Below are 24,838 nucleotides of genomic sequence, written 5' to 3'. Positions count from 1 at the left end.
ACAACAATACTAGACACATTTTTAAGTAATATCTGACAAGCTACTTTGCAAATGTGTCAGCTTTTATTGCATAAAAACTATTGAAGGAGGTAAATCATAATCGTACTGTCTCCATTACTGCTGTTATGCTCAGGCAAACAAGTAGAGCTCTTAAACAGAGAGCATGATCTATTACAAACACCCCCATATGCATTAAAACAGAATGTAGCATTGTGTTCTTTGAGTGAAACAATACAATTATCATCTGACATTTGAAAGGAATATCATAGGTACTGTATTTCTATTGTTCGTCATTCTTGATATAAAATTTTCATTTTGTTCCTTTGCATACCTATATTCTTTCCTTATGTGAAACATAGTTGGTTCAACATTATATAACACAATGCACAGAAGAAAAAGACAAGTTAAAGACTGTAGACACAAGGGGGACATCTGGTGGGTGTATCTATAGCTATGACTAAAACAAAACCATCAAGAACATGTCCAGGTCATATTTCAGGTCATAAATCACAAGAAAACAATGTGAAAGTGTACTACAAACACATATTTAAAGGAATAGTTCTACTTGTAAATATGCTGAACATATTCTGAAAATTTACTCAGGCCATCAGAGATGTAGTAAATTTGAGCATTTCACCAATGGATCCTCTGCAGTGAATGGGTGCCGTCAGAATGAGAGTCCAAACAGCTGCTAAAAACATCACAATAATCCACAAGTAATCCACATGACTGCAGTCCATCAATTAACATTCCGTGAAGTGAAAAGCTGCATGCTTGCAAGAAAAAAATGCATTATTAAGACATTTTTAACTTCAAACCATTGCTTCCTGGGTAAAATATGAATCCTCTGTCCATAATATTGCTTTCTCTGGGGGAAAAGTTGAATCAGGAAGGAAGTTTGCACAGATCAAAACAATTCTTAACAAACATGTCAGTGGGACAATGATGTGAGAGAACAACAGGGGATGGACTTTGTCACTGGAAAAAACATTGCCAGTAATAGAGGACTCATAGTTTAGCCAGAAACAGGGGTTTACATTTGTCTTGATGGATTTGTGTCTTACAAACACACAGCTTTTCACTTCACAAGTTTTTGGACTGTATGTGGATTTTTGTGATGTTTTATCAGCTTTTTGGACTCTCATTCTGACGGCACCCATTCACCGCAGAGGATCCATTGGTGAGCAAGTGATGTAATGCTAAATTTCTCCAAATTTGTTCTGATGGAGAAAAACTCATCTACATCCTCAATGGCCTGAGGGCGAGTACATCTTCAGCAAATTTTCATTTTTGGATGAACTATTCCTTTAAAGTCAATATGAGACAGTGTTCACAAACCCATTTTACTTTACTAATCTGATGTATTTCAGCATAAAACGGCATACACCACAGTACATGAAAATTGTAATCATTCAGTACCATAGTATATATCAAAATATCATAGTCTTAACAACTGATACCATTGTTGAACCATGGTAGCACCACTTTACTTAAAAAAAAACTATGGTTATCAGTTTTCTTCCGATATTTTCCATCAGCAAATATTTAAACCCAAACAAACACACACACAAAAGAAAAGCTCCACACAAAGAAGCACTAGATTTCACATTGGCTGACAGAGCAGTAGGGGGCGCTGTGGACTCACTGTATTGAGTCACCAGAACAATGACTGAAGGCAGAAAGACAATAACAATAAGAGATTAAATAGAAAAAATATATCTCTGATTTAACAGGACAAGAGGAGTCTCAGTGTGCGTTGATATAGTGTAGTGCAACTTCTGAGTATAGGAAGATATAAGAGAAAGTGATAAACCGAGTGAGAGAGAGAGAGATAGAGATCTGGATATTTATAACGGGGTCTCCTGGGAGAGAAGCTGTATTTGTAGGTTTTCTCTTTTATCCTGTCATACAGTTTTCACACACATCACATACAATTTTCACATGCTAAACAAGAAAGAAGAAAGAAAAAGAGTGCCAAGAATCAAATCGGCACAAAAAGAGACTGAGAAAACTTTTGGGAGTGACTCTTGTATTCTGTGTTTTGTGCACATGCTAACAATAATCTAGACAATTTGAGTCATTTAAATTCAAATGTCACTTCCAAAACAATGCAACTTGGCCAGAAAAAAAAAGAAAGATAGATAGATAAGCTTAGCTGTTTATTGTCAAATCAGCTGGAACAGAAATACAATGGCATAAGATACTTACTTATATCCAGTCTTTTAAAAAAATATATACATTTGTCAACTTTGTCATGTTTCTCCCCGTCTCTTATTTCTTTCTCTCATACACAATTCACAGTGTCATTAGAGAAGTCCTCTTGTACATCTCCCTGTTTCTCCCTTCTTGTTCCCAGGGATGCTCTCTCTCTCTCCTCCCTGATAAATCTTGCAGCTGTGCGGCTGACGGAGCAGTAGGGCTCTTCAGTGGGATACACTGTTTGCTTGCATGTTAGACTCTGACACACATGCTCTGCTATTAGCAGCTATCTACGTCCTGCTGCTGCTGCAGTTTTCCACAGGGACACACTATTACCACACACAGTGGGAGAATCACTGGGTGTAATCAATCAACCAGACCTGTTTACGCCCCTCGGATGTACGTTCACAGGAACAAATGCAGGGGTCTCAAGATGATTTTTAAAACTATTTTTAACTCAAACATCATACTCAACCCTTCAAAAGATATTCAAAAGACAGCACAAGACATAATGGCCAAAGACTATTTTAGTGTAGTGGCAGTGCTCTAAAAGAAATTCATTTGAACTTTGAATTTAAACCATGCAAACCCGTCTACAAGCTGCTAATCTATATTATAATAATTATTATAAATTATAAACTATACATACACACGCTAATGTATTAAAAGTAATTTTTCTGGATTTTTATTTAATTATATTAATCAAAGAAGCATGTGTAATCAATGAAATTCATAAAAGTTAATATTTTACATTTAATGATTTTTAAAAAATTATTGCAATTTTAACAATAATAGTGCCCTATAAATATCAGAAACGCTGGTCATCAAGTGAATGCATCAAATGTTTAAGCCTTTAAAATGTAATCAAATGAATTGCTTGAACAATTCCTTTCGCAAATAAAGTGCAGCACATCCTGTTAAATTAAAACATGGATGCAATATGATATTCTTTAAAAAATAATGTTTTAATAAAATTATTAGTTGTTATTATTACTTTGAGAAATACATTCTATTGTACAATAGTAATATATCTTTAAGTTAAACCAAACTTTTATTTTTGCCGTTTAGTGAAGACCTTTGAGTTTCTGTGTGTATATGACAGTATATGTTAGTTTTTATCAAATGAAATGTTGAAATGATCAACAGACCCTGAAAACACCACAAGCACCATGCATGCTTGAATATGCGTAGTTGACAAAACTGAGAGACACACAGAGACATGAAGAACAAGCAGACATAATATTTAAATAGCAATCTTTTGCGGTTTAATATTCACACATACTAGTCCATATCGCAATTTGATTAAGTGTATATTCATACTTTTAACATATTCATCCAAAGTCTGGATTTTGTATACCTAGCCACATTCTTCAGGAGAACTATAGTTGATTGTAACTCAATGCATCCCCAAACCCATGAAACCAAACCAAAAACAAAACATAATGCTTCTTCTGATATAATATCCCAACATCCTTTCATCTTGTGTTTTTGTGGCTTCCATTACACATCCCATATACAAAATGTGAATCAATTATAAACCTTCATTAGTCACTTTGAACTAAATCCAAGAACTGTGCAGCAGATAACATAATTTTTGATCACTGACATCATTTGGACATGAAAGCGTGGTCATTTTGATGGATTGACATTAGCCAGAGGGCTGTTTTCTGGGCCAGTGCTGATACGTGTAATCTGGTGTTGGCAGTTTAGAGCCAGTCTACAGTATATAGGATGAAATCAGACGTGACCAGAAACTGAATTAAAATAGTCTGAAATGCTAACAATGGTGAATTGAAGTCCTGATCTAAAATTCCATTTCCTTTTCTTTGAGTCATTCTAATACTTTAGTGGGCATCCATCACAAAGGAAAATACAATTTCTTGTCATGGCTGCATTATCAGAAGGCATTGAGGAAATGAATGCAATGATGCAGACACATCAGATAACGAGAGAAAATAAATAATATAGCAAGGCATGAAAAGCCTCAGAATTAAATTTGACAGAGTCGGAGTGATGCGGAGGAGGGCTTGCGTTTAAACTGAGGTTGGTCAAGTTCAACAGAACAGATACAGAACTTGTTCCATTTAGCGCGATTAAAAATTAAAGCAGGAATAAACTTCAGTCTAATGAAACCTGCTTATGTAACTCCAGTAAAGTCAAGTACAACATAGTAAATGCAATAATATTCAGGTAACAACTTTCAATATTTAGATATTTGTACTTTAGTAATTTGTCTTTTACTGAAAATGACCTCAAGAGAAATGCTTTTAAATGGATTGAAACAACGCAATGTTATGGGAAAGCCTTAGTATTTTATGAGGTGATTTCATATGAATTTGCATGATGTTATTTGATGACATTTTTTCTTTTTTAGAAAAAAAGTAACCATGAAGTTCCTAACTGTCTTAAACCTAACTGTCAGTGGGGCGTAAGCAGAACGTATAAAAATGTATGAATGCGATTACGAATTCATGTGAATCAGCCTCCAATTCTGCAAAATTTCATATTCTTTATATTCAAAATTTGTTGAAAATTTTGTCACCCTCAGGCCATCCAAATTATAGATGAGTTTGTTTCTACATCAGAAAAGGTTTGGAGAAATTTAGCATTACATCACTTACTCACCAATGGATCCTCTGCAGTGAATGGGTGCCGTCAGAATGACAGTCCAGCTGATAAAAACATCACAATAATCCATAAGTAATCTACATGACTCCATTCTATAAATTAACATCTTATAGAGTGAAAAGCCTGCTTTTAAGAAATTAATCCATCAAGACGTTTAAAGTGTCACTTCTGCCAAAATACAATAATTCATAAATATAGTACATAATCCACAATAACGCTTCCTCCAGTGAAATGTCCATCCCCTGTTGTCCTCTCACATCAAAATCCACCAACATATTTATTTTGAACTGCTTTGAACTGTTGTAAACAGTGCTTGATCTATGTATATTTCTTTCATGATATGCAAAAATTAAAAAAAAAAATTAATTCCATCCATTTTTGTCTTAATGATGGAATTATTACAAAAACAGCAAGATGTTCATTGATGGACTAGAGTCATGTGGATTACTTGTGAATCACTGTGATGTTTTAACAGCTTTTTGGACTCTCATTCTGACGGCACCCATTCACCGCAAAGAATCCACCCGGGGAACAAGTGATTTCTCCAAATCTGTTCTGATGAAGAAACGAACTCATCTACATCTTGGATGACCTGAGGGTGAGTAAATTTTAATCACATTTTCATTTTTTTAAACTACTTTTTTAAGAGAGAATAAAAATACAAATAATAAACTGTATTATTATTATTACTATAAGGGTGAATATGTAACACAGAGCTCAGCATCGTAGAGATCTCATTTACTGATGTGCTAAAAGTTTACAGCTCATCAGCTTTACAAATATTAGCTGAGAAGAGAAGCTTTTTTCACTAGAGTTTTAAACATTAGCATCCTGCCTGTCCCTTAGCTCTTTGATCTCCCTCTGCGCTTTGATTATATTTTGCCGTTCAGACTGAGCGCTTTCAACAATGATCAAGCAGGGATCTAATCACGCGTCTAAGTCTGTGTATCCTCCATCACAGCAGCTGGTGCTTTTGGCCTGCTTTCATAAGAACCAGAGCAGGTGTGCCCATACTCTCACTTGGAAAGCTGAAGAGGAGAAAACCAGAAAGATGCTACAATCCATCATCTCATGCTGAATAACAGGTTATAATGGCAAGATCAGTCCGACACTGAAACTAGACTAAAGCTTTGCTTCAGTACCCAGATTTTACATTGAACATCAACAGCACTATAGACTTGCTTGCTGTACAAAAGTAAACAAATTGCCCTTAAAATACAACCTTAAATTTGATTAATATTGCCATGAATCGAACAAAAGGCAATTTTGTAAATGCATAAACAACAGCACAATGATATATCAGCCTAACCCGTGAAACAAACTCTATAGGCCAAATACTGTATTAGTATTTGCTATGAATATGCACATGAAGGAATAACCTATAATCTGTTATTCTAACTATGCGCAAGTTTCCCTTGCTGTCTGCAATCCTATCAGACCTAGAACACATGTTTGGGTTTGCAACCCACCGAGAACTTCAGACTAGATTGAGTATCTATTCTGCAGGATATGCAGGAAAAATAACCAGTATGTTTTATTTAAATTGCATAGATCAATTGAGTCTATACAGACATGATACTGTACAGTAAATGAGCAATGATGAGGACTTAAAAATTATTTATTCTGGGAATCATCTAAAAAAGTCTTCCCTATTCATATGAGAATTAATTATAGAACATTTCACTGAGAATTGGATGTATTATTATCAAGATGTTCCAACTTCTTTTCTTGACAGTTTTTGTTGGACTAAGAGTCTCTAGGGTTTGGGGGAAGAGACGTGAGGTGACAACATCTTTAGTCTGTTCAAGTAATGCTTTCACTCCTGCAACAAGTTCACTTAAATCCTTAACAATGATTATGCCAAAGATAAGCACCATTTTTGAGAAGTTCAAATAATATTCTGTGCTTTTTCCTTATGAGGAACTCATAAACTATTAATTGTACATTCAAAATGAGTGAAAATCTATGAACTGTGAAGATTTAAAAGAAGATCTTTTGCCACTGTTGTTCAAACCTTCTCCACTCTCAAACTCCATTGCTTCGGCATTCACATTTCAGCGGTATTCATATTTTGTGCTTAATTAAAGGTGAAATGTGTCATTTCTGTGTTACTAGTGTCAGCAAAGTGTCTCTAGTGTCTTTTTTTGGACATGTTTCCAGAACACACCTCCCTGTCTGCCATTGGTTGGACGAACTCAAACCATTGGTTGAGCCACTATTGCTGTTTTTGTTGGCTGGTTCGCATGATTCCTTTAATGTATCTGGTACTAAAACAAATGCAAGTAAATGGTGCTATCCATGAGTGCAATTCAAAGTCACTGAATATAATGATTTTCAAAGTTTGTTTCTCAGTTTTCTCGATTGTGGCAATTCCATGAGTCATGATTCTGGTACCTGCCAACCTGCCCAGAAAGTAAATGGATGACCTTTCCAATGCTGAAAAGTCAGGGAAATCATAAATGTGCTTTTCAAATGTCTTTTTCAAAATGCCACTGGAAATATGCTGTTCAAATCTGCATTGACATACAGCATGCAGTCAGTCTTAAAAAATGGGGTTCATTTCTAGTTGGTGTTGATGATGATGAAAAAGATGATGGAAAGTCATGGTACTAATGCAGAATGAGACTGGGTGGGCAGGGGCAGGCCTGCCCGAGGGGGGCTGTGGAGGGGGTGTTTTGTTTCTGCCTCTTCTTTCTGCCTTCCCCCATTTTGCTGTCATGTTGGATATGTCTCCAGCATTGCTCTAATTGCCTGCTTTTCCAGTGTGCATGGAGCCGGGCTGTGGTGCGTATTACATGCGCTGGGACCGCACTGACTTTACACACACTGACATGCTGGTCAGAGCTCACTAACATGTCCTGGCAGGCTGGCTTCTGACTTGTGTTTTAAAGCGTTGCTAATTTCTCCTACTAATCAGTGATCAGTTTGGCCCAAGCATCTGCCCATGTTCCTGGTGACGACAGAAATATGAATGTTACAATTCAAGATAAAAGTGTACAGGACAAGTGTCTCAATCCTCTAAGAGGACAGGCTAAAATATTTACAAGGTTGTTTCAATAAATAAGGTAGCAAGAGGTTTTGTGAGTACTGTACATGTTTTCACATATAGCCTGTGACTAAAAAAGGTTGACAAAACTACAAATATGTAAGGATGATTTAAAATCTAATAACAAGTTTTATTATGATAGCTGACTCAAAAAAATCAATCAATCAGTCAGTCAGTCAGTCAGTCAATCAATCAGAATTAAATTGAGAATGCTGTCCATTAATTTGAATTGAATTTGAAAGGATGCAAATAGGATGCAACAAACTAAATTCATATAACTGCAATTTTAAATAGAAAAGCAATGTTTGTTGTTCAATACTTGGCTTGATAAAGACTTATATGAGTCAAAAAGTTTTAAAGCCTGTAGTGTAAAAATGGACAGAATAAGTAATTAATTGTCCCATGAGTGCAAGACATAGATAGAAACAGACAGAAAGGAAACACCAAATGATGCTCAAAGTAAAGCAGGTATTTATTTAAAGTTAATCCACCTTCCAAAACCACTCAAGGACCATCTGCACAACACTTTCTCTAGAACCTCTCATCTTATTTTTTATTTATATATTTTTTGATCAGAGAGAAGAGGTATGTAATTAGAGACCAAAGTGTTAATTTCTGATTCTTTCTGAAGCGATTTAATTTTTAGGCAAAATGATTGCTTATTTCCCACAGTACTCTCACAGTAGTTTCAAAGAAAAGGTTTTATGGTTTCTTTAATGCAGGGAGCAGTAATGCTTGTGCATTTCAGTTGAGTGAATGTCATTTTTCTTGTACCTGAGCATAAAGAATATTGATATCTATAGAATCAACTGCTAAGGCTGGGAATCTGTACTGATTTTTTTTTCTTCGATTTGATTCTGATTCAATTTCATACAGAGTCTTTCATTAAGATATAGAGAATATTTCAATGCCTAAAATGCTCCAAATTTACATATTTTTTACTTTAAACAGGGCACATTCGCAAACAACGGAATAGCAATTAAAAGTGTATTGTTTGTCCGGTTTGTGTATGGTGTAATATTGTTTAACAAAAATTTCCATGCATACTCTGAATAAAGCAGACATTTATAATCAGATGTTAAAAGTAAACCTGAAATCACAGTTAATTGGAAAATACATTTTTACTCAGCCCAGCTATATTTTCATAATACAGTAAATGGTTATTTCCAGGGGTTAATTGGGAACAATTATGTATATATATATATATGTATGTATGTGTGAGTGTGTGTGTGTGTGTGTGCGTTTATTTTAATTTTTTTTGCAAATATGATTTATTCTGAAGCAATATTCAATATTTTATTCAATATTTATATATTCAATATTTTATCCAAGGACATTTTTTTTTTACCTTTATAGAGGGCATTTTCCCACTAATCTCATTAATACTTTCATTTCAAATTCTTACATTTGATCTATAAATTCAATTATAATAATGTGATTATCTATACGTTATCAAATTAAATCACTTACACTGAAAAATACTACTGCATTAACCTCATAACGTTCCAGTGTGCCGCCCGCGGTCCACCTCATGCTTTGAGGGTTAAATAATATTATGCGATTCTTTTAAATATTTTTGAATATACAAACAAGAAATTATGGTGGGAATGATACTTTTCAACGAAATTAAAACGCCAGTACCAGTAGTGTTTAATGAGTGAGTCATTGAGTCGTTCATTCAAACGATTCGTTCAAACGGCAGATTCATCAGATGTTTATGCGTGGGCTAATGAAACTTTGATTCAACCGATTTGTTCAAAACACGGAATCAATCAGCAATGAATTGGCTGGCTGCTGTGTTTCCGCCTAAAATGTAAGTGACCTAATATTATTGTATTTGCTTATTGAGCTGTTTATAGAACTATTAAACAGTCGTAATGGTGAAAACGTTGTTTGATGTTGCCTAACTAACTGCATTTTAAATATAAAAACTTCCCATTTGGAATTTTTACCTCAGGATGCTGAGTTTTTCTTAGTGTTGCGCATTTTGAGTTCTCCTGGAGAGGCTGCGTGAGCCTCGCCTCAGCAATAGATGCATAATATACAGTCTATATGCCGGGGCTCAGCCCCGGACGGCCCCGGCCCAATTTAAACCCTGGTTATTTATCATTTGAAAGCACATTCATTGCATACGTTTGTTCATGAGGCATTTTATTGTTATTCTGAAAAGAGTAAGTGATTGATATCTTTCTTTTCACAAGCAGACAGTTGTTTCTGACCGTATAGCTCCGTTTTGAAGTGAGTAATTGTAGAGCCTTGAGGTAGAGTCAGTCATTTTATTCAGTGCAACTACAACCTATTGATCAAAGACACCAAACACAGTGTCATTCTGAATATAAAAGAGCGAGAGAGAGAAGCCACAAGGTGAGGCTTTTCTCTGTCACTCCAGGCTGAAGGGAACATCAAGTGTCTGTGCACATGGAGGAGAGACTCACTGGGGACAGAAGACAAAGTTCAGAGATAAAGCAGCTCTTTCTCATCCTCTCTTTGAAATCTCTCCGACTGCTTTATCCTGAATTTACTTTCATTGGTTTGGGGTTTCTAGCTCCTAGCTGACCTTTCTGGGATGACTGTCATTCTTTCCTGGTAACCATCAAACAGACGGCCCAGCAGGAGGGTTTAACCACCCACATAGTGTGTGAGAGTGTTTTTAGGTTAGGATATAAATCAAAAAGACACAGAGAGCCAATGTTAGCAACAGTTTTCCACAAAGATTGATTTTGTGTTCACATTTTGATATGTTGATATGATTCTTTAGGGTCTGAAGGAAAAGTCTTTGGTTAAAATTTATCAATGGTAGTGTAAAACAACACCATTTTTACCCTGTCAAAAACAGTTATTTTCATAGCTACTCGTTTTGATGCATGTCTCTTTAAATGCTAATGAGCTCTGCTCACCCCGCCCCTCTCTTCCTTGGGGTGACGAGCCATACTGTTTACTTTAGCTGCATTTAGCTGCAAAACTTGCTAACTAGCACATTATGAGGAATGGCGATTTGCAAAGATTCATAAAAGAACCTTATCCTCACTTCTTCTGTAGGTGAAGCTGGATAATGAATGATTCGCTCGAACATAAATGCATTTAGGTAGATCGGGGGTGCATTCCCTTCAAAAACAAACGTAATACTCTGCGTCTTCAGCACCTCAGATGTCGGGAGTAAACGACGACTGCTATGTTAATTATTACATTCAACAACAAAACACCTCAATCGCTTAGGAGCCATTCTTGTCTACACCTGCTCCGGCATTGAAACAATGGTAAGGTAAAACGCCAGTGTCAGTCAACGATCATGGGAGCGGCCTTGCCCTGTGTGATGTCACACAGATAAGAATCTGAGAATGGCTTAATTTGAGAAAGGGGTCAAGATTTATGTGAATTATTATTAAAAAAAAAAAAAACACTGGGTGGATATTTATCATTATAGGGTGGTTGTGTACACACACTGCCAACACACATTTATTCATCAAATAATCCTGAAAGAATGTATCATGGTTTCCACAAATATATAGCAAAACTGTTTTTAGCATTGATAATAAAAAGAAATGTTCCTGAGCACCAAATCAGCATATTAGAATGATTTCTGAAGGATCACGTGACGCTGAAGACTGGAGTAATGTCTGCTGAAAATTCAGCTTTGCATCACAGAAATGAATTGCATTTTAAAAATATATTAAAGTTTACTCGTTTATTACTAGTTATTTTAATTTAATAATATTTCACAATATCACTGTTTTTACTGTATTTTTATTTAAATAAATGCAACCTTGGTGAGCAGTTGGCATATACAGTAGAACTTATAGCTCCTTTAACTGATGATTAATGAAAATGTTATCATGTTTAATTGATTATAAGCTAACACAATTAATTATTTACTGTATAAGTCAAATTTCAAGATCAATGCAAGAAAACAAAAGAATCATTACACAAGCTTTAAAAAAATATCCAAAGATTAATTACACCAAATTCTTTAATCTTGACAACTCAAGTGAATCAAGTGTTAAAGATTGTTTCAGAACAATCACTGCCACAGCTCAGGGTTCAAACCCACTCCACTGATGACTTTGACCTTTATTTGATCCAAATGGAAAAGATCCATATGTGCATATGCATAACCCCATTTCCCAGTGACGGCACACAAAGCTCCTGAGAAAGAGGAGAAGAGGTAAACAAGGGTTTTTCCCATCACTTTCTGCATATTTTCAGCTCTTGTTTGTTTTTATGCTTTTCTCAGATTCAAGGCTCTGCTTAAAATTAATCTTGGTTGACACACACCAAACACTTGGATGTTCGCGGCAGCAAGGAATGCTGAGACCTTCTCTTCTTTTTAACACTGTGCTGCTAAAAAAGATAAACTAAGTGATTGACAGACAGTGTGAAAAAGTGACGAGAGAAGTACATGTGTGATTGTGTGTGTGTGTGTGTGTGTGTGTGTGTGTGTGTGTGTGAGAGAGAGAGAGAGAGAGAGAGAGAGAGAGAGAGAGAGAGAGAGAGACTGAGGCTGTTTCATTGGAGATCAGTCTGACCTTGTTAAGAGCAGAGCTGGTACTTTTGGAGGGGCCAATCAATGGACTCCATACAAGGACGAGTTCAAAGAGCGAGAGAGAGATATACTGTAAAATAACAAATAAAATCTGTGGGTCACACTGAGAGAGACAATCACCAACAGCGAAAAACCAAGGTTGTTGTAAAAAAACGAATACAAGTACTTTTTAAAATAAAAAAGGTTTTAATGAAATTAAAATTCACACAATGCACAACAATTTTACTGTGTACAATTCCACAGTTTTCCTTATTACAAAACAAGAGGAAAAAAAAAAGAGAAAAGTCCAGGTTTGGCTGATTAGCTTCACCTGTTAGCCCCTGCTGGTATAAGTTGCAACTACACTTTTAGCCATAACATCAGCAATTCAAGGTTTCTATTAACGAGGAAAAAAACTGGTGAAAAATAATTGTTTATTTATTTTTAAAGTCTCTAATGTTCACCAAGACTGAATTTATCTGATCAAAATTACAGTAAAAACAGTAATATTGTGAAATATTAGTACAGTTTAAAAGAACTGCTTTCTATTTTAATATATCTTAAAATGTAATTTATTCCTGTGATGGCAAAGCTGAATTTTCAGCAGCCATTACTTCAATGTCGCATGATCCTTCAGAAATCATTCTAATGAAATTCATAAGAAACTTTTGATCTTTTTCCAAGTATTTATTTCATTATATTATAATAGATGTTTTGCCAGTCCCAGACCTTTTGAAGAGCTCGTTAAAGCATGACATAGAGTAATGTTTTTCCCTGGTTGCTGCCTTACATGTCACAGCTCATGCAATGGTCTGCCAGTTTTATTTAATGGGTCAGAGAGAGAGTGGAAAATGATCATGAAAAACTAAATTATGGCTGTTTTTGGTGTAAAAGCCATGATAAGTGGACCACAGGGAAACAGAACAAAATTGTTTACAATGGTTTACATGCTCTTCACTGCTGTTGCCAGTAGTATTTTCCTTCTGTTTTGCTTTCCAGGTGATTTAACTTTCATATTATTTGATTTCCAGCCACGTTAAAAGGATAGTTCACCCAAAAATGAAAATTGTCATCATTTATTCACCCTCATGTTGTTCCACACATTTGACTTTGATATTGGATTTTTCTAAAAAAAAAATGTCATCATATATTCTTAAATGCTTCACAGAAGAAGGCAAGTCATTAAGTTTTAGGACAACATGAGGTTGAGTAAATGACAAAATTGTAATATTTGTTAAAAGGATAGTTCACCCAAAAATGAAAATTGTCATCATTTATTCACCCTCATGTTGTTCCACACATTTGACTTTGATATTGGATTTTTCTAAAAAAAAAATGTCATCATATATTCTTAAATGCTTCACAGAAGAAGGCAAGTCATTAAGTTTTAGGACAACATGAGGTTGAGTAAATGACAAAATTGTAATATTTGGGTGAATTATGCATAGGCATTTAAGATTTGGCTATTGGAAAAAAATTAAATAAAAAAAGGATCAAAAGTAACTCATGCAAGGGATAAGCTTTAAAGAATGTTTTAAGTTAATGTCACTTTGTAATCACTGTGGTTCTGCTGTCTCTCACATTTTTGCCAGCATCTGAGCAACCATCACTTCCACTGAACAAGCTTTGCACTAAAATAACTTTATAAATCGCTAAAACTCAGAATTTATAAATATCAAATGAACTTCTTAAACTAGCTTGTATGCTTGAACATAACAGCACAACCCTGTTAATTTATTCCTGTCGTATTTCTCCACAGACTAGTTTTTCTGGTTTTCTGCAGGTGTGTTTTACTATATTAAGATTATATTTCAACTACAATGTTTTAAGTCTGTTTCTTATTTAAATAAATAAATAAAACACTGAGGCAGATCATGCCCCAAGATGCTGACAGACATAAAGTCATGTGATAATCTTTTCCCAGTCTATCCCCTCCAGACTTCAGTACATAATTCATGACCGTACAAGTTAATCTTATCTGAGGAAATTTTCTGCTGTTTCATTTTTAGCCATGAACCATTTTACATCATATGAGCCGAGAGATACAAGCTAGTCCTATAATGAGCACAACAATGAGATAAATGGGTTTATAATTGATCATTCAGGTCAGCTGCAAACCAAGACAAAAACTTCATACTACATACTTTCAAACACATAGGAATTTGAGAATAAACAGATTAGTATTGTTCTTCAGAATGATTCATGTTATTAGTCATACATTTCTCTGGTGATCCTCCTACACACAGACTCGATACATGCAAAAAACATTACAGTCTCTCATTTCAGTGATACTGGGGACACAAGCACTAAATTGTCTACTTGTAAACCTTCTGTTAGCATCTCTATTTGTTTACATTACTGCTAATGACACATTTAATGGAGTTTTGCATTTAGTCTTTCATCAGCTTGTTAGTCAGTTATAACGCTTTTTATCTAAAGTGACTCACAGAACACTAATCGCAAGGACGGTTTCCCCTGGCGTAGCCTGGAGTGACGCTGCTGTGCTCAAGAGCACCACAGCAACAGAGTAAGACTGTGATTACATTAGCACTCCAATTCACCTACAGGCTAATGCCACTCCATCAAACCAAGAACTGATGACAGTAATCGAAAACAGTGTGATTTACGGCACAATAACTGTATTCAGTTGCAGAGTAAATAAAGTCTGTTAAAAGGGTGGAAAGAGTGCAAAAGGGCTGACGAACTTGCTGTAATGAAGGCAATCGGAATATCTAAACATATAGAATATATATGCTTTTAAAGGGATAGTTCACCTAAAAATGAAAAATCTGGGATCAATTACTCACCAATGTTGTTCCAAACATACATGACTATGTTCTATTGAACAAAAAAGGAGATATTTTGAGTTTTTTGTTCATGCAATGGAAGTCAATCACTCTTTGGTAAAGGATGAGATCACTTTTATTTTGGGGGTGAACTATTCCTTTAAACTTTAGTTTGGAACTCCGTTATGTCATCAATGACAATATTTCTGTAATATTTTTCATATGTGAGAACAATAAGTTATAGCTGCTTTTCTACATTATAATGTTTTTCTACACAATAAGTTATCGCTACTTTTCTACATTTTCTGAATAAACTAAATTAAATGAATTCACTTTTTAATTACATTAGTTTAACTGAAATTCAAAAAGAACTATAATTCAGTATATATAATATATAATCTCTCCCAAAGTAAATTTAGGGAGATTCGTCAGACAGCATTTGGTAGAACTTCAATAAAAAGTTCAAAGGCTCCTGTATGCAGCATATAGGATGAAGCAAAGTGGCTGATGCATGTCACATATAATTCATTAAGCCCATCTTACATAACCCACCGTTACAGAGAAAAAAATATATATAGCTCCTCTTCCTCTGCAACTGTATTGAGGTTAATGAAAGTGTTCATCTTCTTACAGGACCTCTGACTGCAGAACACAGGTAGAAAATCTGCTAATAAATCACTTTGACACTGTTCTAAAGCAACATTGCCACCTTTAAAAGGATCATGTATATATATGGCTGTTGTATATATATCACTGAACTTTCAGAAAAGGTGAAGCAGAGCAACACTTTTATCCCTGTGATTTGCATATTATATTTGCAAGGAGACCTTTAGAATTTGCTTTTACCTGTAGATGCAATTTACGTGTAATTGCAGGCTAGTGCAGGACAGGTCTATTTAGAACCTGCTGGGCTTTTATGCAATTTGTTTATAATCCAAACTGGAGCAGCACCTTCTCTTCACATTTTTGTGCTCTTCCTATTAAGGGAGCATTCATTTTTTTAAAATAAATAAATAAATATTTTTTTATTATTATTTATACTGTGAATATAATATGTGGGAGTCATTTTTCATGCACAAATGCATTAGAATAGCCATTTAACCACTTTGAAAGCATCACAGTCACAAATGTAATTTTTTTTCCTGTTAGAATTATTAGATATTTTAGATAAACTAATAAGCTATTAAAAAAAAAAATCAATTATCTGTATGACCCCCAAACTCTGTCCCAATCTCAAAGGGTTCACTTTCTCAACTAACAATTAAAACCATACAACAATATTATAATTTTGACATGATCTATTGAACTGAAATTCATTAACTCATTTTAATTGGTAAAACACACTACTTATCCTTGCATAGTGTAATAAGCTTAATTAGCATATTTCTTCTGATTGCAAAAAAATATAACATCCTTACAGCTGTCATAAGATCATAACATTGGTAAGATTTTTTAACAAATTTGCATAAACTCTCTTATGCTCACCAAGGCTGCTTTTATTTAATAGAAAATACAGTAAAACTGTAGTATTGTGACATATTACAATTTCTGGTTTGCTGCATATTTTAAAATGTACTTTAGAACTTAATTTTGAAAACGGTTGTGCAGCTCAACATTTTTGTGGAAACCATGACACATTGTTTCTCAGGTTTCTTTGATAAACAGAAGGTTTAAAGGATATAATTTATTTGAAACTGTTTTTTTGTAACATTATAAACTTCTTTATTGTCAATTTTGTTTGATTTATTGTGTCCTTGCTTGTATTATAAAGCATATAATTATTAAGTAACCTCAACATTTTATGAAGGTTAAGCACATTCTTTCATTGACCATGAAAATGAAAGATAGATTTTTTTTTTTTGATAGGTTCAGGCCCTGTTTTGTACTCTATTGGTGGAAAGTGCCGGGAGCTCTCCAAAGCCAAGCAGTTCTTCTTAGCTGTGTGAGCCAAACCCAAGGGCTTTACTACAATGAAAGAGAATATTACAGAGTGCAGAACTTGACTCTGTTGGAGCTAAACAAATTCTCTTCTAAAGTACAAAAGTAATGCTTCTCATGGGTTTCACTTGGCTCTGAACCAGCATCAAAACACACTCTCTTTATTTCTGCTTACTGATGCTCCGGCGGTTCAGGCACGGACTGCTTGGTCTATTTGGACCTCTGTTAGCTGCCTCGTGTTGCCTTGAAAACCAATGAAAAGTGCTATTTGTTAGGCCTCACTTAGCGCTAACACAGACTTTCAAACAGTAATCCAACTTACATCTCAACTAACTGCGATTAGCTGCTTGACGTCTTCTTGGGGTGTTGTATATTCACCAAACCCTGAACCCTGAAAGGAACTGAATTAAATAGGAATTTAGAGTGTCTATATTCACTCTAATTTGCTGTCAGATGCTGCCAGATGTGTCCCTTTAGTCTACATAAAAGACCATTAAGGAAACAATATATGTCTTTGCCTTTCTCCACTGTCCTCTGACAGACCTTCCTCCCCTGAAGCCAATTTCTGGTGTCCAATGTTATTCTCAGTCCATGAAATCCTGTTTGATTGAAGGGTGAGAATGACAAATGTGACAGATGTTGGTCAAGGATATAACCTACGACTAAAACTGTAAAATATACTGTCATATTTTCAAACACATCACTTCTAGTCCAATATTAAAGCCCAAATCACAACGTGCAACACGGGGCATAAGATAAAAATCACAAAATCTAGACTCAAGTAAACAAAACTGACAAAGGTATGAAACAAAAGCTCACAATGTGCTGCCTTACAACTTTGCAAGTATCTGCAAATCCACTGCTAATGTGTTTATAGGACAGTTGCTGGTAGCCACTGACTTCAATAGTATGGAAAAAAATAATATGTAAGTCAATGGCTACCAGCAGTTTGGTTTCCAACATTCTTCAAAATATATTTTGTGTTCAGCAGAAGAAAGTCATATAGGTTTGGAACAAGAATTTTACTTTAGTAAATTCAGTAAAGTCAGAAGTTAAACCCCATGTTAAAAATATAGAAGTCCAACATAATTTGATTCCTCAGTCCAAAAATAATCATTGCAATAGAATCAGCTTACACTGATGGGACTATACACATTACAGGCAATATTACAACAAACTTCAGACCCTGCAGCACACAAATAACAGTCACAGGCACAAAGTGTTTACAGAAACTGATTTAGGAGCGCAGAGAGGTGTAACTCTACAGTGCTGAGAGGCAACAGACACAATCTTTTGTATGTTTGAGAAGCATTTATCACAGTCTTGTAAGGCTGACAGTAATGGAAACCTCAGCGCTTTATCAAATCAACTCAGGCAAGAAAACTGTGTGCTTTTGCTCAGTAGTTTGCTAACTAAGTGCTGTGCAAGAAACTAGTGTGATTACAAGCCCAGGGTGACGAGGAAAATGTCTCTCTCTGTCTCTTAGAGTGAGTCTCTTTTATTCAGACAAACACAGACGCTAACATGATTCTATATTTTTGATGCAGAAATATGATTTATACTTTTCTAACAGCATTAACAATCATTCAAAAATCAAAAGTGACAAGATATTTAAAATGTTACAGAAGATTTTTCAAATGCTGCTCTTTTGAACTTTCTATTCATCAAAGACTCTTTACATTTTTTAAATATTAAGCATCACAGATTTCAACATTGACAATAATAATGCATTTTTCTTGAGCAGAAAATCTGCATATTAGAATGATTTCTGAAGGATCAAGTGACACTAAAAACTGGAGTAATGATGCTGAAAATTCAGCTTTGCCATCACAGGAATAGATAACAGTAGAAAACAGTTATTTAAAGGGGTCATATGATGTTGCTAAAAAGAACATTATTTGGTGTATTTCATGTAATGAAATGTGTTTATGCGGTTTAAGGTTCAAAAAACACATTATTTTCCACATACTGTACATTATTGTTTGTCCTCTATGCCCCTCCTTTCTGAAACGCGTCGATTTTTACAAAGCTCATCGGTCTGAAAAGCAAGGTGTGCTGTGATTGGCCAGCAACCAGTGCGTTATGATTGGCATCCAGTGGGGACATAATTATGGATTATAATGACTTATACTGTCTTTTTACGCATTGCGTAACCCAACGAAACACAGCGTCACACACTGTGACTGTGGCGGCGCACTCCAAAGAGAAAGGGAAAATTGAAATCGCATCATATGACCCCTTTAAATTCTAATAAAATTTCACAATATTACAATGAATTTAGAAATTAAAGAGCATAAGATACTTCTTTCAAAAACATTTTAAAAATCTAACCAACCCCAAACTTATACTGTACATATGACAAACATTTGACTTTTCCTGAGTTTCCATATATATACACGATCTTCATCTCCTCTTTATTAAGCTAAATAGACTCTTCATCAGCCTCCAATGTACGAAAGCCTCTCTTACCAATCAAATTTCACTTCCACTTAAATCAGGGGACTCATTTCACAGATGCCTGGGCAGTAAATACACAACACAGGAAGCAAACTGAGGATCACACAAGAGAATGAGGACTCTGAATTCTGCATCTAAATTTGTCATTCAGCAATAACAGCAGTACTACTCAATACACACTGATTATGCATTATGCAATGTTATCCAAAGTGACTTACAGTAAACTTGCTTCAGAGACTTTCTAGAACAAACTATGGTTCAGTGTTTTGCTCAAGGGCAAAATAGTGACAATGGAACCGTTCATGCATCACTCTTTCTGTCTTGAACCTGTGACCTTTGGGAACCCAATCAAAACTTAACATCCTATAACATCTATAAGTTATTTGTACATTAGCCCCAAAAACTATTTTCAAACTTTAAAAATGTGAATTTAATTCATTAGATAAAAAATTACAAAAAAAAATAAATAAACCAATATCAAAATGATATGCAGTATATGCAATAATTTTTTATTATTTTTGAACAATATATCTACGGTTTGATATATCTATTAAACAGTTTTAATATATCTACGGTTTAATCATGTATATAATATATATAAATACATATTATATATAAAATACAACATTTTTCGTTGTGGCTAAGACTCCTGCGATGATGAACAAATAATGAAAAGTTAAATACAGAATCTCAATGTATTGTGTAACAAAAGCATTTCTTGGTATGTCCCAATGAAAGGTCAATTGGATGGTGTTTTATAAGAGTCAGAATACAGCCTCACCAGGCATTACTGTGCCTATTTCTGAGCACACAGTGGGTCCCAAAACATGCAGACAGCTCCTTTACCTAAAGGGAACAGTCACACAAAAGAGGATAAACAGGATTGGGACGGGAAACTCTTTTCTTTATATCTGTAAAGCAGAAACACCCACCTCACCTGTGCCAAGATTGTGTCCATGTCCTTAAAAGGTCTGGTTATTTAAGGGAATTAGGCATCATCAAATGTCTCAGTGCTCCATGCAATATTTGCAATAACTCACTGCACCTCCAGCAGATCCGATCGATCAATCAATCAATCAATCAATCAATCAATCAATTCCTATGAACCAAATAGTTGAAAGTGTCAAAATTCAAAATCTACAGTCTGATTGCATATAATCGTGTGCTGTCATAAATCAAGATTCAGTTTAAGTCGTCGGCTTCTTAGATGTTTCTCCTGAAAAAAGACCCACATGTGCCTCTTCTAAAGTTTCAGAAGTCAAGTCACTTTTAATTATGTAGCTTTACAATACATATTGTTTCAAAGCACATTGTTTTTTTCAAACTCTGCAAAGCAGCTCTATAAAGACAACAGTGTCATTATTCACCTGAAGTCAGCTCAGTGTTGATTCAGATTCGGTTCAGTAACTGTGTAAAGTTCATCAATAATAAAACAAAGTCCTTTCAGCTGTAAGCAGCTCTATAGAAGACAATAGTGTCATTATTGAGCTTGAGTCAGTTCAATGTTGGTTCAAATTCAGATCAATAACTGTTGATGTTGCAAAATTGGTCAATTATCAACAAATTAGATTCAGCTATAAAGCAGCTCTATGACAACAGTTCCATCATTATTATGGGGTAAATTACTCTAAAAAGTAATTAATTACTAGCTACTAATTACATCTTCAACAGTGTAATTAGATTACTGTACTAATTACTCACTCTCTCAAAAATATTGCATTACTTAATACTAATTACTTTCTATATTCCATATCATCCTCGACCAGTTGAACAATACAAGGAGTGTGTTTCTTTCAAATAAATCATACAAAATTGCATAAATTGAACTTAATTGAATTTAATATTAAATCCATTATTGTTTTATGTAGAATTGATCTGTAGTCTATTTAATGCAATTGCATCAGAAGTAATTAAAGCACAGAAAAATGAAGAGTAATCCCTTACTGTACTTTTTCAAGGGGAAAGTAATTAAAGTACAGTAATTAATTACTCTGTAATGCATTACACCCAGCACTGGTCATCACCCAGCTCAATTCAGTTCAACTTCTGTGTTAGTGCAAATCAATCAATATAATAATGACTAGTAAGCAGAAATATACAAAGAAATCTCAACAATTATCAAATTGAACTCTGCAAGCAAAAATCAGAGATCTCATTATGAACTCAAACATTCTCAATTTCTTCCAAGACCAAATGATCTGATCTACTGGCATTCATTTTGTAGCTCGGGATTATTCTTGCATCTCAACAATGGTCTCATTTTTATTTCTCCAAAATAATTTTTTTTTTGAGAAACATCTGCTAAGCTCTGAAAGAACATCTAAGCAATAAAATGTTCCTCTGGGAGACTCTCAACACCTTGACGTTTCACAGCTGTTCCACACAATCAATTCATTAGTAAAAACGAGTTGCTTACTCTTATACACGGCATTCCAAGGCTGGTAGCCATAATAGCCGGTGATTCTCAAGATCCTCTCCTCGATGGACGCGCTGTTGATGTCCTCAACTGATCGAGATGACTTCAGGTCCTCTTTAATCGATTCATCCACCACCAGGTACTTGAGCTGGCGGAGTTGGGGGCTGATGTCGGACAGCCTTCTGGGACTCACCTCGGGGGATTTACGCATTCCGCTGGAGACAAGAACACAAAGTTGGAATCGCGTTGGCTTCGAGCACTTGCCACCGACGGTGAGGTGTGCCAGTGAAAGCGTGGCACACGAACAGACCTTCTCATTACATTGGGATTCGGATAGTCCACCTCTTTAAACAGAGGATAGGGTGTTTCTCAAACAAACACTCCGCGTAAAACGGCTTCCGAGCGCGCAGCTTTGTTTCGGTGCGTAACGAGGGTGGATGCGCGAATCTTCACCCTCCACTAACTGGCACTGCGAGCGGAGGAGGCAGAGGTGCTGAGAGATGATAACCAGACATGACTGCTGCTCCGTACAGTGTAACACTCTACTGGTACAGTAGGCCACGAACCATTTGATGGAAAGTATAGATAATGCAATTGTGAAATACACAAATAATTGAAATAAAATGTCATATGTAATAAATGTTTAGTGCACTACAAATATTTTTTTTAATCTAAAACAACAACAATTATTGGAGTACGTTTTACAAGACAATACTATTTTAGTCTTTCTTTTAATACAATGTGTTACTTGCCGTTTATTCGTAATTATTTATTAATTCACAATCAATTTCTGAGTGAAAGTGTTTTAAAGTAAATCCTACACCATTTTTTTCTCCCAGTGTAGAGCATTTCTTAAATTAAATTAATAATAGGCTACTGAAAATAACAGTGATAATAACGATTGGGTAATCACGTAATAACAACAAAACTAAAATCCTTCATCAAAACATAATTTCGCGGTAGAATAAAAATAAACCCCCCACTATATTACGAGTTTTAATTAAAATATGTAAGATAACATGTTGGGTAGGAATAAATAAATAAATACACAAACAAACCAGAAGCTGTTTTTGGACCACGGTTATCAGTTCATGATCTTCGACGGGTCTGGCAGTTACATTCGCAATATGATAGATAAGAACTGAGTGAATTTGCTTGTACTAATGAAAAAAAAAAGGACTTGACAGCATATGGCAGATTTTAGTTAGGGTAGTTTCTTATGCTGCAGTCTATTTGGCCACAGGGAGGCGTGCGCGATTCAGCTTTACGCACTAACTCCACTGACGCTCCTTTCGCATGTGGAACAATTAACGCCACTGTTGGTGCTTCTCACAAATGCCGTGTTAACAATCTAACTTTATTTTGCAGTTTAATATTGTTAGTACTTTTAAAGTGTTTGTCCCCCCCAATCTTTTCTTACGTTTTTAGCATGAGAGTGTGCATGCACGGAAACTGGCATTACATAGTCTCAAAGGAATAGTATTTGATATCTACATACTATTGACAAAATAAAACGGCATTAACTTTCAAATAACTGTGAGCTGTAATATCCGCCCTGTTGTAATGAATAGAAATCGTTAAGAATACCCAGATGCGCATCAGACTTACAGCACCATTTATAGACTTGTGCGTAATGAGCTCAGTACTTAGTTTTTTTTATTTTTTATTTTTTATTTTTTATCACTGTCATCACGACTGATTCTAACCGGGCTTTGTTTTAGAAGCTTAATTTTTTTCTCAATCCCTGAATAGAAAGACAGCTACTACATCTGTCACGACTCAAAAGTGATGCTGAGTAAACAACACAACACGTAGGCTATTCTACTCATGCATAGGTGCTTTTTAAAATTCTTACATGGGCATCAAGGTGGTCGGGGGTCCCAGGTAACACATGCAGTCCCTCCGGGGGCGTCCGAGCAGGTCTCCATCTCCATACATGATCCCCATGAAGGACAGCAGATCACTGCTCACAGAGACACACGGACTGGAATGGTCCGCTCTCCCACTCTCACGCACACTCCAGCCGTGGCATTTACAGATTTTCAGATAGTATCAGCTGTCACACCTCCAGCGGTTTCTCAGAACCACAGCGCCATCTGACGGTGGATGCAGTTTCGTGCTGCATGTTTTACCCTACTGTAAAACTCGAGGAGAAAGACGGTCCACCTGTTCAAAGTAACAGCAAATCGAAATGATCCAAGCTATTATTCAGTTTTTTAACCAAACTCGTAGGCCTCTTAGCAATTTAGGTCTTAGTTAGAAGTACACGGATAGCTATATTTTAATGCAAGTACACTACTAGTCAAAAGTTTTGAACAGATTTTGTCAGATTTATCTTCTGCTCACCAAGCCTGCATTTATTTGATCCAAAGTACAGTCTATCGTTCTATCTATCTATCTATCTATCTATCTATTTATCGTTCTATCTATCGTTCTATCTATCTTATCGTTTATCGTTCTATCGTTCTATCTATCTATCTATCTATCTATCTATCTATCTATCTATCTATCGTATAATTATATATATATAATATACATATATTATACATATCAATTAAATATTGATAATAATAATAATAGTAAATAGTAAAAATGTTTCTTGAACAGCAAATCAGCATATTAGAATGATTTCTGAAGGATCATGTGACACTGAAGACTGGAGTAATGATGCTGAAAATTTAGCTTTGATCACAGCAATAAATCACATTTTAAAATATATTCAAATAGAAAGCAATTATTTTAAACTGTAAAAATATTTCACAATATTGCTGATTTTTCTGTATTTTGGATCAAATAAATGTAGGTTTGGTGAGCAGAAGAGAACACATTAAAACTCTTTCTGTTCAAAA

General features: G+C 35.2%; 1 protein-coding gene across 1 annotated transcript in view; it reads right to left on the bottom strand.

The window, feature by feature from the left end:
- The window catches only part of LOC107665565 (putative thiamine transporter SLC35F3), a 56,544-nt gene extending 32,602 nt beyond the window's left edge, over positions 1–23,942 (bottom strand). Inside the window, exons 1-2 of the mRNA XM_016456486.1 lie at positions 23,845–23,942; positions 21,990–22,204 (exon numbers count right to left, since the gene is read on the bottom strand). Coding sequence (XP_016311972.1) covers positions 21,990–22,204; positions 23,845–23,936 — 307 coding nt within the window. The 5' untranslated portion in view covers positions 23,937–23,942. The remainder of the gene's footprint in view (positions 1–21,989; positions 22,205–23,844) is intronic.
- Between the last annotated feature and the right edge of the window lie 896 nt (positions 23,943–24,838).

The sequence above is a fragment of the Sinocyclocheilus anshuiensis genome, unplaced genomic scaffold, assembly GCF_001515605.1.
Source record: "Sinocyclocheilus anshuiensis isolate Anshui unplaced genomic scaffold, SAMN03320099.WGS_v1.1 scaffold407, whole genome shotgun sequence".
Taxonomy (NCBI): domain Eukaryota; kingdom Metazoa; phylum Chordata; class Actinopteri; order Cypriniformes; family Cyprinidae; genus Sinocyclocheilus; species Sinocyclocheilus anshuiensis.
This window is presented reverse-complemented; position numbering and strand designations above follow the sequence as displayed.